Genomic DNA, 19,241 nt, shown 5'->3' with positions numbered 1-19,241 from the left:
CCATAAGACTTTAGGTCCCTGATGCTTAACTTGTGCCCTGAGCCAAATACAACCCTATGGTACTTACTGTGCTATCCAAGGGCACCAGCAGCCTACAATTAATTGCTTTGGTGCTTATTCATGGACAAAGAAAATACTGTATTTAGTAAACTAATTGATTTTTTTTTGTTCATTCACCCTTTCTTACTCTCTGTGCTGTCTATTCTTTTTTCAATTAATTGTGTAATTTTTTAAGGGGATTGAAGGTGCTGAATTGGAAATGTAATGGCAATAAGCTCTGACAGTGTCTAGTAAGGCTTTCCCAGTCTCTGATGGCCTCCTGCTGTATGTTGCCAGTCTTCAACCATGCCTGTACAATGCAATACTGCCTTTGACCACCTCCTTTAGCATGCCCCTTAGTCTATGACCATATATTGTAGTGTAATGGTTCCTGAACTTTGACCATCAGGCCTGGTGGTGTACCATGCTGCTCTTGTGTGGCACTGCTTCTTGCAATACGCAAGGAGTGCAGAGTTCAGGAGTGCGCTATGTACAGAGTGCAGAGTTTCAGGAGTGCGCTATGTACAGAGTGCGGAGTTCAGGAGTGCGCTATGTACAGAGTTCAGGAGTGCGCTATGTAGAGAGTGCAGAGTTCAGGAGTGCGCTATGTACAGAGTGTAGAGTTCAGGAGTGCGCTATGTACAGAGTGCAGAGTTTCAGGAGTGTGCTATGTACAGAGTGCGGAGTTCAGGAGTGCGCTATGTACAGAGTTCAGGAGTGCGCTATGTACAGAGTGCAGAGTTTCAGGAGTGCGCTATGTACAGAGTGTGGAGTTCAGGAGTGCGCTATGTACAGAGTGTGGAGTTCAGGAGTGCGCTATGTACAGAGTTCAGGAGTGCGCTATGTAGAGAGTGCAGAGTTCAGGAGTGCGCTATGTATAGAGTGTAGAGTTCAGGAGTGCGCTATGTACAGAGTGCAGAGTTTCAGGAGTGTGCTATGTACAGAGTGTGGAGTTCAGGAGTGCGCTATGTACAGAGTTCAGGAGTGCGCTATGTACAGAGTGCAGAGTTTCAGGAGTGCGCTATGTACAGAGTGCGGAGTTCAGGAGTGCGCTATGTACAGAGTGTGGAGTTCAGGAGTGCGCTATGTACAGAGTTCAGGAGTGCGCTATGTACAGAGTTCAGGAGTGCGCTATGTACAGAGTTCAGGAGTGCGCTATGTACAGAGTTCAGGAGTGCGCTATGTAGAGAGTGCAGAGTTCAGGAGTGCGCTATGTAGAGAGTGCAGAGTTCAGGAGTGCGCTATGTAGAGAGTGCAGAGTTCAGGAGTGCGCTATGTAGAGAGTGCGGAGTTCAGGAGTGCGCTATGTACAGAGTTCAGGAGTGCGCTATGTACAGAGTTCAGGAGTGCGCTATGTAGAGAGTGCAGAGTTCAGGAGTGCGCTATGTAGAGAGTGCAGAGTTCAGGAGTGCGCTTTGTAGAGAGTGCAGAGTTCAGGAGTGCGCTATGTAGAGAGTGCAGAGTTCAGGAGTGCGCTATGTAGAGAGTGCAGAGTTCAGGAGTGCGCTATGTAGAGAGTGCAGAGTTCAGGAGTGCGCTATGTAGAGAGTGCAGAGTTCAGGAGTGCGCTATGTAGAGAGTGCAGAGTTCAGGAGTGCGCTATGTAGAGAGTGCAGAGTTCAGGAGTGCGCTATGTAGAGAGTGCGGAGTTCAGGAGTGCGCTATGTAGAGAGTGCAGAGTTCAGGAGTGCGCTATGTAGAGAGTGCGGAGTTCAGGAGTGCGCTATGTACAGAGTTCAGGAGTGCGCTATGTACAGAGTTCAGGAGTGCGCTATGTACAGAGTTCAGGAGTGCGCTATGTACAGAGTTCAGGAGTGCGCTATGTACGGAGTTCAGGAGTGCGCTATGTACGGAGTTCAGGAGTGCGCTATGTACGGAGTTCAGGAGTGCGCTATGTACAGAGTGCGGAGTTCAGGAGTGCGCTATGTACAGAGTGCAGGGCTCCGGAGTACGCTATTTAGGGAGTGCAGATTCCGGAGTACGCTATTTAGAGAGTGCAGGGCTCAGGAGTTTGCTATGTACAGAGTGCAGCGTTCACGAGTGCGCTATGTACAGAGTGCAGGGCTCAGGAGTACACTATTTACAGAGTGCAGGGCTCAGAAGTTTGCTATGTACAGAGTGCAGAGTTCTGGAGTGCATTTCTCACAGACCCCAAATTCTCCCCCACCCCAGTACAGAGCTTTCCCCCCACTCTTTCAGTACAGAGCTCTCACCTCCAAATCCACTCTCCACCACCTAGAGAGTACCAAAGAGAGGAGCTGCTGTAGAATAGCAGCTACAACTTGCAGCAGGCGTGTGTGGGTCTGGGCTTCAGGAGTAGTTGCCGCAACGAGACTAGAGTGGCTGTAGCACATCTCCTGCCCCCTTTCTTGCTGTCTAGTGCAGAGCAGGGAAGGTTGTGTGCAGACGGGAGAGGAGTGCTTTTACTTGTAGACACACAAGTCTGGCTTCTGTGTTTGCAAATGAAAGTAGTGAGTGGTAGGCAAGGGGGTAGCGCCAGAGGTGGCAGAACTCCATTCCACCATGTTCTGGCTAAAAAAAAAGCCATGGACACTAGTGTTGACACCAACAAGGAGGCATTATTCTCATCACTGACACCAATTATGCTGCACTATTTCTCCCAGATACGAAAGATGGTAAACTCTTCCTCCTGACACTAAGACATTATTCTTTCTCTCATTAACCACAGACAGTAGGTACATTTTTACTGTCACTGCTGTCTAGCCCTGGGGTGTTTTTTACTTCCACTGTCAATGGATGTCGGGGAATTTCCTTCTCCCACTGACCACAGTTCAGCCTCCCTAACGTCTGAAGGGCAGTGAGCTGACCCTTTCTTTAGAAGGTTTGGGACCTTTGCTGTAGTATATCCAGTCTCTGACAGTTTTCTGTTGCATTTCTTCCCCTGTACATTATTTGCAACCTTTTGGTGATGTTGGGGTCCACACTTTGAGGCCCCATTTAGCAAGTAAGTTGAACACCACTATAAAAGAAGTTGTGAGCGCTATGGAAAGTAAAGCAGCCACAGCATCAAAAAGGATACCAAAAACCTTGCAAAAACATAAAATATAAAATATGCGGCGCTATATCACAAGTATTTAAGCAAAAACGTCCAAGATATCAATGTATAGTGATTAGGTGACTAATGTGATCCCAAACATTATGTCACAAGCAGAGTAACATGCAGTGCAAAATAAACAGTCTTAGTGACAATCTCTCTCCTTCAAAGTGCTTCTTCCACGCGGTGAAAGTGAGAAGGGTAAGGCTGTGCACTCACCAGATGCACAGTGTAACTGCGCATTTAGAGATAAGTTTTCTCTACTGGATCCACTGGTAGCTCCTAAAGGTCAGGTCAGGCCAGATAGTCCTCCTCCCGCTGGATGTTGCTGATAATCCACGGTCTCTCTCTTAGGTGGCTCTATAGGTGATATGTGACTCACCAAGGGCCACAAAGAAAGGAGACCAATAGCGTGATACCGTTTAAAAGATACATTTTATTTCCATACAGTATAACATAGGTGAGGAATCAAAAAAACACTGACCATGCGGTGAATTAAAAGATGGCCGCCGGGACCTCCATGGATAATGACGCTGTAGCTCCTACCCCTAAGGGTAGGAGCTACAGCGTCATTATCTCTCTGCCGCCGGCACCATGGAGGTCCCGGCGGCCATCTTTTAATTCACCTCATGGTCAGTGTTTTTTTGATTCCTCACCTATGTTATACTATTTTAAGTTGAACACCACTGCCCTAGATACATGCTTGTGTTTTGTCATTCCACAATAGTCTCTGTTTTCCAAACATTTTAATCCAGATCACCATTGCTTAGTGTAGTACAAGACATCTGCACAGTCTTCAAGGCCAATCCTTGCCGCATTATGTCTTTCAATTTCACTGCAAATGAAAGTAATTTGTTTACAAGGGTCAGGTAGCACTTAGTGTGAAAGTTTGTCTCCGATCCAGCATAAGAAAGATTGATTAAAACCAGCCCTGCAGTCAGCAGATGTGGTAGGTTAATTACTGGAACTTAGACAAGACTTTTTTTTTCGGTCTAATGCAGAGCTGGGTCAGAGAACAGTTGATGTGTCTGTGCGGCATTTATGATCGCACTTAATTTATTTAAAGGAGAAATGTGGAGTTCACTTAAACTTTAGCAATGTTTCAGGTGAACAGAATATTGAACCGTGTCAACTTTTTATTTGTGGATGTGCTTTTTGGGGAAAAAGTACTTCTAAAGTGACATGGAATGAGGCCCGATTGCAATTCACTAGTGCTTCTGTGTAGCCATGACACATGCAAATCTTTACACATTATGCAGTTTGAATGCCTTCCATGTGCTTCCAGAAAGCTTTTATTGTGAAGAATCAGCACTCATCTGTGGAAAACTTTCAGCTCAGATTCTGCTACAACTCATAGTGAAAAAATAAACTCCCAAATCCCTTCACATAACCTGACATTATGTAGAGGCAGCCATCTTGCTAGAGGCAGGATTTTGCTTCCTCATTTCAGAGCCTCCAGCACTGAGCAGCACAGTAAGGACCAAATCAAACTCTAAATCTCCTAGCAATTAGAGGCAGCAGTGCCTTAGATCTCACACTGCAGATATAGAACTATGAGGCTACAGGTATAGGAGTGGCTAGGCACACTAATATACCAGGAAGTGATACTGATATATGTATAGAATTCAAAATACTAACCGCAGCTTACAAAGCCATCCACAACACTGCCCCTAGCTACATCACCAACCTCATCCACAGATATCGCCCAAATCTCCCACTCCGCTCCTCCCATGATATCCTCCTCTCTAGCTCCCTCATCACCTCCTCCCACGCTCGCCTCCAGGACTTCTACAGAGCCTCTCCCATCCTCTGGTACTCCCTACCACAGCATGTCCGGTCAGCCCCCACCCTGTCTGCCTTTAGGCGATCTTTGAAAACTCACTTATTTAGGGAAGCCTACCCCACCTCCACCTAAGAACTGTACTTGAATCACCTCCGCCAGATCATCCCCCGCAGCTATCACCTTTTGTATCACCTCCCCCTTCCTTTAGATTGTAAGCTCCACGAACCGGGCCCACTGATTCCTTCTGTACTGAAATGTATTGTAATTGTACTGTCTCCCTTTATATTGTAAAGTGCTGCGCAAACTGTTGGCGCTATATAAATCCTGTATAATAATTTCAAGGACTTCTCCAGAGCCTCTCCCATCCTCCTGGAACTCCCTACCACAGCATGTCTGGTCAGCCCCCACCCTGTCTGCCTTTAGGCGATCTTTGAAAACTTATTCAGGGAAGCCTACCCCACCTCCACCTAAGAACTGTATTTGAATCGCCTCCACCAGATCATCCCCCCGCAGCTATCACCTTTTGTATCACCTCCCCCTTCCTTTAGATTGTAAGCTCCACGAGCCGGGCCCTCCTGCTCCTTCTGTACTGAAATGTATTGTAATTGTATTGTCTCCCTTATAGTGTAAAGCGCTGAGCAAACTGTTGGCGCTATATAAATCCTGTATATTAATAATAATAATTTCAAGTGGAACTTCACTCTCTCAATCAACATTGACTATTTTGAATCCTTATTCTGCTACTATTAGTAAATAGATAGGAAAGTAGATTATATTTACTTGTTTTAAACTGTTTTTTACATTTCTTTCGTCACTTCCATGCCCAGGCAGATGATGCCACACATCCCAGGAATCTTAAGGAGGGGAGGAGGGTGTGAGGGGTTTTCTTAGCTAAGCATACCCTCCTGTTTGCATGCCTGAGCTAAGAGCAGATGGATTCCAGGAAGCAAATGCTACATTAATCATCTGCCCTTACTTAAGATGGCCATGACCAGAAATGCTATAAGATGTTTTCTAAGTGATTTGTCAGCAAAATAAAGCATGAAGACATGGATGGATGGGGGTGTTTGCTTTGAATATTTAGGCTCAATGCACACTAGCGGTTTTTTAAGCTTATAAAACGCTGGTAATGGCATTTTTTTAGAAGCGTTTTAGGAGCGTTAGCATTTTATTAGCATTTTTAGAGTACATGTAGAAAAAAAAAACTTTGTGTTTTAGTAGCATTTAGGAGCATTCAGTGCCGTTTTTTCTGCTGGAAAAACACTCCAAAAAACTCTACAAAAACAATTTTTTTTTCAGCTTTAGATGCTGAAACTCCTAAAACGCTGATAACCTAAAGTAGTGTGCATGGACACATAGGATAACACTATTTAGCTTTTAGGAGCTGAAAAAATGCTCTTAATGGCTTCAAGGAGCTTAAAAAAAACGTTAATGTGCATGGAGCCTAATGCAGGCCATAGATGGGTCGAAAATCGGCCAATTTTTTGGCCGAAAATAAAATCGGCCGATTTTCGGATCGTTAGTGAGCTAATTGTTCGGCCATTTTTCGGTATTTTGGCAGATTTTTTTTATCGGTAAAGTTGGAAAAAAATCGGCCGATTTTGCTGATCGCCAGATTTTCGCGGCAATGATAGGCAAATCGGCCGATCTTTTTACCGATAAAAAAATCTGCACATGAGCAGTGACCTGCAAGAGGAAGACAAAAAGAAGAGGAAAAAAAAGAAGAGGATGAAGAAGAAGAAGAAGAGGAGGAAGAAGAAGAGGATGAAGAAGAGGAATAAGAAGAAGAGGATGAAGAAGAGGATGAAGAAGAAGAAGAAGCACAAGATGAAGAAGAGGATGAACAAGATGAAGAAGAGGATGAAGAAGAGGAAGAAGATGAAGAAGAAGAGGAATTCCAGTCCGGCAAAAAGTGTCCCTGCAGAGAGCTTTGCTATTTCTTTGACAGTTCCTTGACATTTATAGCGGCTGCAACCATGTATCTATTTGTTTCCCAATAAAAACATCTGTATCCTAAATGGATACAAATAGATACATTGTTGCAGCCGCTATAAATGTCAAGGAACTGTCAAAGAAATAGAAGAGCTCTCTGCAGGGACACTTTTTGTCAGCTGTAGACGGGATGAAAATCGGCCGTTTTTTTTTTTTTTTAACCGTTGCTGGTAACGGCGGCCGCTTGAACAACCGATTGTTCGTTTTTTTTCAAGAAAAATCGGCCGATTTTCGACCCATCTATGGCCTGCATTAGGCCTCATGCATGCTGGGCGTTTTAAAATTGCCGGTAGCGTCAGCTGTATAAAGTCGTGTTAAAAACGCATGTTTTTTGGCGTTTTTCCATTAGCTTTTAGCTGTGCTTTTCCATGTAGCAATTTTTATAGCACAAATCAGCACTTTGATATTTATAACTCCCACTTTCCCACACTGCACCTTGAAGTAGTCATTCTGTAGTTGCTTCATCACCATTTTGAGAGCAGAGACATCACAAGAGCACAGAGCATATAGAGCGCTGTGTCGTTCAGGAGCTCTCTTTATTTTTCTTGCTGTATCTATTATGGATCCTGTAATGCAGAGAATTGATGAGGCTATGCTACCGATTCTGTTGAGGATGGGGAGGAGACAGAGACAGCTGGAGAAGAGAAGTAGCCGTCAATAACAATTGTGGACCCGCCCACTGATATCCCCATTGTATATCTTCTGGATATTTCAGCAACCTGTATGTTGGGCTGCGTGATTATCCAGACAAATGTTACAACGTTACACGCATGTCCATCACATCATTGATGGCCTTCTGGGGAGGCTGCAACCCGGACTAACAAAAATTGCACTCAGTCCTGCCAGCTGAGAAATGACCTGCAAAGGACATTGGGACATACTCCTGTTTGCACACAGCTGAGGTCAGCAACAAGAGCAGCAAAGCAGAATGAGAAATGAGGCAATGGAGCTGCAAAGAACATTGGGAAATGATCCTGTTTGCACACAGAACATGTCAGAAGCAAGAGCAGCAAAGCAAACTGGGAAAAATAGGAATTTATTGTAGTAAATTGGCAGTTTCCAACAATTTTCCTTTAAAACAAAATGTTGGCTCAAAAACGTTGGTTTGTTGTGTTTTACCACATTTACTAGCATTAGAGTGTTCTTGCAGCTACAAAATTCCTGTTGAAACCCACTAGTTCTGGGGGATTTTCCCAGCCTGAAAACACCCCTGATAAAAAATGCTGATGTGTGCATGGGCACATAGGATAACATGCTGGGGAGTTTACTGGCTGTAGAAAAAAAAATGCCAGAAGCCCAAAACAGAAGCTGTAAAAACGCCCAGTGTGCACGAGGCCTTAAAATGAATTAAATAGCTCTTTTGATTTGTGGTGCTCAGATACAGTGTAGTTCCTCTTTCAGGAAGAATTCTGGATAAAAAAAATTACATTTTCAAGATGCTTTTAGGTATAATTAACATCACTAGACGTTCCATACAACATTGTAGATCTTCAGGTTTGAAGTTTAGTTCAACTTTGAAGCTGGCCTTGCATGAAAATGCAAAGTCTGCTTTTTTGTAGCCCCCACCCCCCATTAAAAACAATTGGTCAATATATTTATTACAGGTACTTCTATAGTGATGTCAGTTTATGCAGCACTTTACATATGTATTGTACTTTCACATCAGTCCCTGCCCTCCAAGAGCGTACAATCTAAGGTCCCTGACGTATATTCATACATATGTAGACAGGAGCCAATTAACCTACCAGCATGTCTTTGGTGTGTGGAAGGAAACTGGAGTACCCTGAGGAAACCCACACAGGCACAGGGAGAACATGCAAATCCAGGCAGGTAGTGCTGTGTTTGGGATTTGAACCAACGACCCTAGTACTGCTAGGAGGAAGTGCCACTGAGCTGCCCTTATATATTCATTAAAAAAAAGGAGTAAGTAAGAAAATACTCCCCTTATACCTTAGTTTACAATGAACTTGCTTAATCAAAAGTGACATCACCGTGCCTTCTTCAGGGATCCTGGGAACACTGAGGAACCCAGATCTCACAAGAAGCCATCCCTGTTCAGTGACCTCCTAATTTACTAACCAGGTTAAACTCAAAGGAGCACAAAATGTAAAGGATATTTATTCTTGAAGAACCTGTTTCACAGAATTATAAAAGGAGGACCCCCATGATATTAGTCATCATACTGTTCAATCTTATTGTATCTACAGACATTGGAGAACGTTCACTCAATCCCACAGAATTATAAAAGGAGGACCCCCATGATATTAGTCATCATACTGTTCAGTCTTATTGTATCTACAGACATTGGAGAACGTTCACTCAATCCCACTGAATTATAATAGGAGGACCCCCATGATATTAGTCATCATACTGTTCAGTCTTATTGTATCTACAGACATTGGAGAACGTTCACTCAATCCCACTGAATTATGAAAGGAGGACCCCCATGATATTAGTCATCATACTGTTCAGTCTTATTGTATCTACAGACATTGGAGAACGTTCACTCAATCCCACTGAATTATGAAAGGAGGACCCCCATGATATTAGTCATCATACTGTTCAATCTTATTGTATCTACAGACATTGGAGAACGTTCACTCAATCCCACTGAATTATGAAAGGAGGACCCCCATGATATTAGTCATCATACTGTTCAGTCTGATTGTATCTACAGACATCGGAGAACGTTCACTCAATCCCACTGAATTATGAAAGGAGAACCCCCATGATATTAGTCATCATACTGTTCAGTCTGATTGTATCTACAGACATCGGAGAACGTTCACTCAATCCCACTGAATTATGAAAGGAGGACCCCCATGATATTAGTCATACTGTTCAGTCTTATTGTATCTACAGACATTGGAGAACGTTCACTCAATCCCACTGAATTATGAAAGGAGGACCCCCATGATATTAGTCATCATACTGTTCAGTCTTATTGTATCTACAGACATTGGAGAACGTTCACTCAATCCCACTGAATTATAATAGGAGGACCCCCATGATATTAGTCATCATACTGTTCAGTCTTATTGTATCTACAGACATTGGAGAACGTTCACTCAATCCCACTGGATTATGAAAGGAGGACCCCCATGATATTAGTCATCATACTGTTCAATCTTATTGTATCTACAGACATTGGAGAACGTTCACTCAATCCCACTGAATTATGAAAGGAGAACCCCCATGATATTAGTCATCATACTGTTCAGTCTGATTGTATCTACAGACATCGGAGAACGTTCACTCAATCCCACTGAATTATGAAAGGAGGACCCCCATGATATTAGTCATCATACTGTTCAGTCTGATTGTATCTACAGACATTGGAGAACGTTCACTCAATCCCACTGAATTATGAAAGGAGGACCCCCATGATATTAGTCATCATACTGTTCAGTCTGATTGTATCTACAGACATCGGAGAACGTTCACTCAATCCCACTGAATTATGAAAGGAGGACCCCCATGATATTAGTCATCATACTGTTCAATCTTATTGTATCTACAGACATTGGAGAACGTTCACTCAATCCCACTGAATTATGAAAGGAGAACCCCCATGATATTAGTCATACTGTTCAGTCTTATTGTATCTACAGACATTGGAGAACGTTCACTCAATCCCACTGAATTATGAAAGGAGGACCCCCATGATATTAGTCATCATACTGTTCAGTCTTATTGTATCTACAGACATTGGAGAACGTTCACTCAATCCCACTGAATTATGGCTTTTAGATATTTCTTGCTCATCAACAAGCCTTGCTGAGCTTTCTCAGGAGAAAGTTGAGTGGCTGGGATGAATCAGTATTTTTTCCCCTGAGAGCACCAAGGCCTACAACACCCTCCATCCTGACACTCATTGGGGGAACCTGCATTTTTTTATTTTTTAAGAAAGATTTTTTGCTTTAGATATGTGCTTGCTGACTTGAGGAATTTGTGACATCAGACTTTTCTTCCTGCCTTTGAAAACCATTAATCTGTCAAAACCCTCATTTTACATTGTGTCATGTTAGAAAAAAAATTTGTTTTTGCTGAGCCAAAATGATGACATTTAATCTTTCCCATATTTCATTCTGCTCAGAGGTATAATTTTCGCTCTGCACTCCCATCACTGCATTAGATAACAGGAAATTTCCATGAATAAACAAACCTTTTTCTATGGTTTAATTGGTAATTGCAGAGCGGTTTTTAGGTTAAGTGGACCCATCCTTCTCAGTAACACATGAACAAAAAGAAAAAGAAAAACACACTCCAAATCTCCCAGCCTCTGCATGCTTTCAATGATAGGGGGCTCAGTGGTCTGCCTTGTACCTGGTGGAACAATACAAATCTATAGCAACTGAGAGATTAGGAGTGCTGCTCTTTTTTTCTATTTGTTCATATGTTACTGAGACGTGGAGATGAGGCCTACTGGCGCCAGCACCCACTGTCTAGGAACACCAGGGACATATATCTGAAGCAGGGCATTAGTCTTTTTTTTGTCTGCTTGGTTCATGCGCCTTGCTTTTGTATTTGTCTGTTGAGGGTTCGTTAGCTACCTGTGACTCCTCTAACCGAATCACCCATTAAATTGAAGAAGTGTAATGGCTGAATCTCCCGAATATTTTTCAGGGAAATGATTGATCTTCTCAGGCTTTTGTTTTAGGCTTGGTTCACATCTGTGCGGGTGGTGTCGCTGTGGATCTGAACGAAAATCCGTGCAGCCGCACCACCCGCACAGAGGAATGTGGACCCGCAGGCGGGTGTCATTAGTTCTAATGGCACGCCGCCCGCACTGGAAAATGCAACCGTACTGGGAACCAAGGTTCCCGTGTGGGCTGCGTTTTCAGAAGAAGTGCAGGGACTACTTCCATTCGTGTCACGGGGCACGGGAATTCATTCAAATGAATAAGCTCTCATGCCTGCGCAAAACGCGGCCCACGTGGCTGCATATATGTGAACCGGGGGGTTATGAAGAGTCCTCTTTGGACATACACTCACTGGCCACTTTATTGGGTACACCTTTTCAGTTGTTTGGTAACACAAATTGCTAATCAGCCAATCACATGGCAGCAACTCAATGTATTTAGGCATGTAGACATGAAGACGACTTGCTGAAGTTCAAACCGAGCATAAGAATAGGAAAGAAAGGGGACTTAAGTGACTTTGAACGTGGCATGGTTGTTGGTGCCAGACGGGCTGGTCTGAGTATTTCAAAAACTGCTGATTTACTGGGATTTTCACGCACAACCATCTCTATGGTTTACAGCGAATGGTCCGAAAAAGAGAAAATATCCAGTGAGTGGCAGTTGTGTGAACACAAATACCTTGTTGATAAAAAAGGTCAGAGGAGAATGGACAGACTGGTTGCTGTGACATTCAGATGGTAGGGTCAGAATTTGGAGTCTAAGGGGTGCAGTTAAACAAAACCTGGGCTTTCGTGTACCTATAAGGGACACGTGACGTTATACGTATCGACGCTGACCGGAAGTGCGATCGCGGCCATCTTGGAAGTGGGAACATGTGGCCAATGTTTCCCTGATTCTGTCTACACTTGGATTCCCTGTGAGGAGGAGCTGTTTTCACTGAAATGTGTATGTGAGTTACCAAATAAAGGAGGATATTTTATACAGTATCTGGGATTGTGGATTTACTTGAGGATAATGGAAGAAAAACCCTAATATTGGATGAAATCGTGATGAGGAGATATATAACCCTGAGTGGTGTTATGCCTTGATATTTCTTATATAGGGTAATTACCCATCAGTATATGTGTTGGAGAGTGTCGTTTCACTGATCACTGATGTATACAGGGTGTGGTGATACACACTTGCAGTGTCTTTTTGGAGTTGTTTTACACTTTGGGCTTAGGACACTTTTTTGTGAGAGTATATTCATTCACTATAATATATGCATGTGTTTTGATACTCGTGGATAGAGTATACACAGATATAGAATTTGCATGCTGCACAGTGAGTGGCACGTGTGATTCATTATTTAAAAGGTATGACACTATGTTGAGTTTTTTCTTTTTGAGGTGTACTGTCATCAGGATTTGCGGGTATTGAGAAGGAGCTTTTGAAAGAAGAAAGAAAATTACTTACACCTGTGGGGATTATTTTTGAATTTTGGATATTATTTTGAATTTTGGATATTATTTTAGGATTATTTTTTGTATTTGGGATATTTTGACATTTTGGACTATTTTTTCATTTTTATTTTTATTTTGTATGTTTTATTATTTTTGTTTATTATTTTGTCACTTATTTGTGAAAGGGAAAAGTTTTATATCTTTGTTTAACCACTTGCCTACCAGGCACTTATACCCCCTTCCTTACCAGGCCAATTTTCAGCTTTCAGCGCTGCCGCACTTTGGTTGACAAATGCGCGGTCATGCAACATTGTACCCATATGAAATTTTGATCATTTTTTTCTCACAAATAGAGCTTTCTTTTGGTGGTATTTAATCGCCACTGGGCGCTTTACTTTTTGCGCTATAAATTAAAAATGTGCAAAAAATTTGAAAAAAAAAAAAAGTTTATTTGTTTCTTTTATAAAATTTTTCAAACAGGTATTTTTTCTCCTTCACTGATTTGCGTTGATGAGGCGGCACTGATGGGCACTGATAGGCGGCACTGATAGGCAGCACTAAAGGGCACTGATAGGCAGTACTAATGAGGTGGCACGGATAGGCGGCACTGATAGACAGCACTAATTAGGGGTCACGGATAGGCGGCACTGATATGCAGCACTGATAGGCGGCACTGATAGGTGACACTGATGATGGGTACTGATAGACGGCACTGACTGGCATCACTTCTGGGCACTGACTGGCGGCACTGACTGGCACAACCCCTGGGCACTGACTGGTGGCACTGACTGGCAGCACTGCTGGGCTGCACTGGTGGGTGGCACTGGTGGGCAGCACTGGTGGGTGGGCACAGGTGGGTGGCACTGGTGGGCACAGGTGGGTGGCACTGGTGGGTGGGCACAGGTGGGTGGCACTGCTGGGCACATGTAGGTGGCACTTCTGGGCACAGGTAGGTGGCACTGCAGAGTGGCACAGGTGGGGGCACTGCTGGGCACAGGTGGGGGCACTGCTGGGAACGGGTGGGCGGGGCTAGTGGGCGCACTGCTGGGCGGAACATGCGGGTGTCACTGCTGGGCACCGATCATCAGGGCACTGATCATCAGTGCCGATCCCCGCTCTGACAACTGCCGGTTCTCGGCAGTACTTTCCTCACGATCTGACAGCGTGAGGAAAGTGCAGCCGAGAACCGGCACTTGCATTTCCCTCTGATCAGCGTGTCATTGGACACCGCTGATCACGTGGTAAAAGGCCGGAGGGATCGGCCTTTCACCACATCACGTGATCAGCTGTGTCCGTAGGACACAGCGATCACGGAGATCGCCGGGTGCGCGCCCCCTGGGGCGCGCAGGAGAGCGCGTTCTGGGAGGACGTCATATGACGTCCACTCAGAACTGGCCGGCCGCGGTGAAGCCGTCATTCGGCTATGCGCGGTCGGCAAGAAGTTAATTAACCTTCAAGGGTGGAGGTGATAACTTTTCTGGGATATTATAAGGTGATTTGTTGCTGTGTATAAATTTAAATACCTATAAAATATGCTTTGATTGCTGTGCCACAAGCAAGAGTCTCAAGCACAAACCCCAGCACAATCATTTAGAAAAAAGAATAAAAAGATTCCATTACAAATGGTTTTGCACAAACAAAGTGTGAAAGGATTCAGGAGTGCATTATGCACAGAGTGCAGTATTAAGGAGTGCATTTCATACAGAGTGCAGGATTCAGGAGTGCGTTTCATACAGAGTTTGGGATTCAGGAGTGCGTTTCATACAGAGTGCGGGATTCAGGAGTGCGTTTCATACAGAGTGCGGGATTCAGGAGTGCGTTTCATACAGAGTGCGGGATTCAGGAGTGCGTTTCATACAGAGTGCGGGATTCAGGAGTGCGTTTCATACAGAGTTCGGGATTCAGGAGTGCGTTTCATACAGAGTGCGGGATTCAGGAGTTCGTTTCATACAGAGTGCGGGATTCAGGAGTGCGTTTCATACAGAGTGCGGGATTCAGGAGTGCGTTTCATACAGAGTGCGGGATTCAGGAGTGCGTTTCATACAGAGTGCGGGATTCAGGAGTGCGTTTCATACAGAGTGCGGGATTCAGGAGTGCGTTTCATACAGAGTGCGGGATTCAGGCGTGCGTTTCATACAGAGTGCGGGATTCAGGCGTGCGTTTCATACAGAGTGCGGGATTCAGGAGTGCGTTTCATACAGAGTGCGGGATTCAGGAGTGCGTTTCATACAGAGTGCGGGATTCAGGCGTGCGTTTCATACAGAGTGCGGGATTCAGGCGTGCGTTTCATACAGAGTGCGGGATTCAGGAGTGCGTTTCATACAGAGTGCGGGATTCAGGAGTGCGTTTCATACAGAGTGCAGGATTCAGGAGTGCGTTTCATACAGAGTGCAGGATTCAGGAGTGCGTTTCATACAGAGTGCAGGATTCAGGAATGCGTTACATACAGAGTGCAGGATTCAGGAGTGCGTTTCATACAGTGTACAGGATTCAGGAGTGCGTTTTGTACAGAGTGCAGGATTCAGGAGTGCGTTTTGTACAGAGTGCAGGATTCAGGAGTGCGTTTCGTACAGTGTACAGGATTCAGGAGTGCGTTTTGTACAGAGTGTGGGATTCAGGAGTGCGTTACATACAGAGTGCAGGATTCAGGAGTGCGTTACATACAGAGTGCAGGATTCAGGAGTGCGTTTCATACAGTGTACAGGATTCAGGAGTGCGTTTTGTACAGAGTGCAGGATTCAGGAGTGCGTTTTGTACAGAGTGCAGGATTCAGGAGTGCGTTACATACAGAGTGCAGGATTCAGGAGTGCGTTTTGTACAGAGTGCAGGATTCAGGAATGCGTTTCGTACAGTGTACAGGATTCAGGAATGCGTTACATACAGAGTGCAGGATTCAGGAGTGCGTTTTGTACAGAGTGCAGGATTCAGGAGTGCGTTTTGTACAGAGTGCAGGATTCAGGAGTGCGTTTTGTACAGAGTGCAGGATTCAGGAGTGCGTTTCATACAGTGTACAGGATTCAGGAGTGCGTTTTGTACAGAGTGTGGGATTCAGGAGTGTGTTTCATACAGAGTGCAAGATTCAGGAATGCATTACGTCCAGAGTGCAGGATTCAGAAGTTGGTCAAACAGCAAAGACACCAATTAAACATACACTTATGTTCCAAAATCTGGATAAACAGCATACAGGAGCAGAGGCAAGAATGCCAGCATCAGATGGATAACAAATGAGTGCAGCCGAGCAGGACCTCCAGCAGTGTGAACATGAGAGAGAGTGCAGTTGTCAAGTCCAATCTCAGATGTTGGGGATGGACGGGACTGGTGGGGGGCTCTGCTCCATTTTAAAACAACCTGTTCATAGGGAATCAGCAAGCATTTATACGTTTCCAACCGGGAAAAAGGTGGCAAGGGGCAGGACCAATTGGAACTACTGCATGTGCACCCGTATAATTCATATTTATTATACATTGCTGCGGGTGCACATGCTGTAGTTCCAGTCTGTCTTTCCCCTTGTCAGCGTGTTCCCTGGCCAGCAATGTATAAATGCCAGCTTTGTCTCTGCGGTGCGGCTTGACAAAGGGAGCGGAGCCCCTGAAATGCTTTTCAGCCCCGCCTGTCCTCAACATCACAGGTTGGAGTTGACATCTGCATGCTTACCTGCCAATCCCTGGCTGTACTAGATGTTCACACTGCTGCAGGTCCTCCTCAGCTGAAAGATAGCATACAAAGAATAGGTAGCGTAATGCAGGACAAAGCCCCTGTACACCCGGACCGTGGGACAAAGGTGAAAATGCAGGAAAGTCCCGCCCAATCCGGGACCGTTGGGAGGTATGCGTATGTGCGGACAGCTGCCTGCCCTGCAGTGTCATTTGTATGGTGGAATTGTAGTTTGTTGGCCAGGGTAGGGCTACATATAACATTCTGCTTGTTCCGTATTTTGATATCACCCAGCTGTGAGAACCATCTGGAGACAGATGTTGGTTCTAAGTTGCAGCTCCGCTGACCTTTCTTTGCTGGTGTCGCATGTTGTCTTGTTCTTCTGTAGAATACAAACTTGATTTGTTGATGATCCATCCTTTTCATATTTCTTTTTCCTTTTCCAGAAACCTAAAGCGAAGGAATGGCACCCTCCGGGAGGATTTATCCTTGGACTCTGGACTTTGATCCTGCTCATTTTCTTCAAGACATATGGCATTAAGCATATGAAGCATATTTTCTGAGCCCTGTGACGCCATTACAAGTACTACTGAAGCTCAGGAATATTCCGCACTGGTGTCGCTGTAAATCCTGCTGTATATTTGCTGCTGATTCTTTCAGAAAAGCTGAGTATTTATAGACTGGGACTGGCCAAAAATCAACACGATTTACTACACTGAAAGCTTTCTGGTTTATGCCATACAAGAGAGGCATTTTTTTCTTCTTCAACAACAATCAAATAGTGACTAAGTACTGCTGAACAGCTTAGCAGAATTGGTCCTGTCGTATCAGTCTTCCCTTCGTAAAGTGGACCTGTCTGACTATGAATACGGGAGCTGCCATTGCTGACTTCTATGTGAATATTCAGGCTCCAGGGATTTTTGCAGCCATTGAAGTGTCAGCAAATCTGAATTGTGCATACTTGTTATAGTCTGGTGACTTGACAATGAAACCAGGGAGAGGATGATGGCCCTGGAACTTGCACCTCAAGAAACCAGCCAGCATTAATAGATCCCATATGTTTATATACTGGCTGCTTCATTTTAAAACATACCTGTCATTTGTTAAGAAAACCATGACTTGTGTAGCGAGTAAACCATGGTACCTTTTTTTTTTTTTCTTTTTTTTTTTCTTTTTTTTTTTTGTCATATAGGTTTTGAAGTGACTCTGTCTTGACAAAAAATAATAAAAAACCCGCAGCAAAGGCATCCTATAAACAAGGTGTTTTTCCTCTTCCTTTCTCTTGCAGCTGTGAGTCAGTTCTCAGTGTTACAGTACAGAGAACTGCTGCTTCTGGCGGCTTGCGTTTGGTTAGCATGGCTGCCCTTCAGATTGACAGGCAAGCCAAGCACAGGAGATTTGAGCAAGGGAGTGCCGCAGGTTTTGGGCTTACAGAGTTCTCTACAGGAAAACTGCCTACCCTGCAGTGTAAGGTGAGTGGTGATGTTGTAATTTACTGGCCAGGGAAGAGGCTGCATGTATCATTCTGCTTGCTCAGTATCTGAATATCTGAAAAGGCTTCTACTGTAGCAGAGGGGCCTGTGAATGAATGTATTACTCAGTTGTGGGAATCTAATGATATTAGGAAAAATCAGCCATAAAAAGCATCTAAAAAGAAACGTTCTTCAGGACTTAAAGTGGAATTCCAACTCAAAGTGGAATAGACTCCCTCAAGAGTTGGTTCTGGCCAGCTCAGTGGTTTGCTTAAAAAAAGTTCTGGATTCTTTCTTGGATACACAGAATATAACTGGATACTAACATTTATAGGTAAAGTTGATCCAGGGAATATCCGATTGCCTCTCGGGTGATCAGGAAGGATTTTTTTTCCCAGCAGGAGCAAATTGGATCATGCTTTGCTGTTTTTTTTTGCCTTCCTCTGGATCAACTGTGGGTATAAGATTACAACATGTTATACCTACCTGCTCTGTGTGACAGTTTGGCCCAGAAAGGCCCCAATCCTCCTCTTCTCGGGTTACCCCCCCGCCAGTGCTCCTGGCCTCTCCCCTTGCCCCCAGAGCAAGCCACTCATGCTTGCTCACTTGAAAGCTGGCCCTGTAGGTCCATGAGACACACAGAGTGCAGCTTGGCCCCGTCCCCTGATCCCTCTGGCTCTGAATGACTGCAGCAAGAGCCAATAAAGAGAGAGAAACCCGAGAGAGCCGATGCTCTCGTGCACATTGCTGAATTGGATTCAGGCTCAGGTTAGTATTAGGGGAGCTGAGGAAAGAGCTGCACACTTAAAGAGGAACTCCAGACAAACCTGCTAAATTGATAAAGATACATTTTCAGGCCTTTAGAATAGGGCTAATCCTATTAAAGACGTTTCCTGCTAATAAACGTTACTCTTTCTATGTAAAAATGCGCCTGTGTGGTTACTTGTCCTGTATGCGGCCATTTCAACTGTGGGCAAATGGCTGCTCTGTTGCGGTATATTTCCTTTGCTGCTCCGTCCCCATAAGCCTGTAATCTCGCGCATGCGCTTTAAGCCTATAGCTTGGCTGTGCCCACGCACCAAACACAGCGCAGATCTCTCTTCCTCCGATGTAGGCTTTCATTTATGTCCTCCAGCCTGGCCCTAGCCCATCTCTAGCCTG

The 19,241-nt window shown here is 44.5% G+C and overlaps 1 protein-coding gene across 1 annotated transcript in view; it reads left to right on the top strand.

Annotated features, from left to right (window-relative positions):
* PIGK (phosphatidylinositol glycan anchor biosynthesis class K) overlaps nt 1-17,867 on the top strand; it is a 232,176-nt gene extending 214,309 nt beyond the window's left edge. Inside the window, exon 11 of the mRNA XM_089692185.1 lies at nt 17,055-17,867. Coding sequence (XP_089548311.1) covers nt 17,055-17,171 — 117 coding nt within the window. The 3' untranslated portion in view covers nt 17,172-17,867. The remainder of the gene's footprint in view (nt 1-17,054) is intronic.
* Nucleotides 17,868-19,241: the final 1,374 nt, after the last annotated feature.

Source organism: Staurois parvus, unplaced genomic scaffold (genome assembly GCF_062004578.1).
Source record: "Staurois parvus isolate SC_StPar_1 unplaced genomic scaffold, SC_StPar_1.0 ptg000578l, whole genome shotgun sequence".
Classification (NCBI taxonomy): Eukaryota; Metazoa; Chordata; class Amphibia; order Anura; family Ranidae; genus Staurois; species Staurois parvus.
The sequence above is the reverse complement of the archived record's forward strand: the minus strand, read 5'-3'. Positions and strand labels throughout refer to the sequence as shown.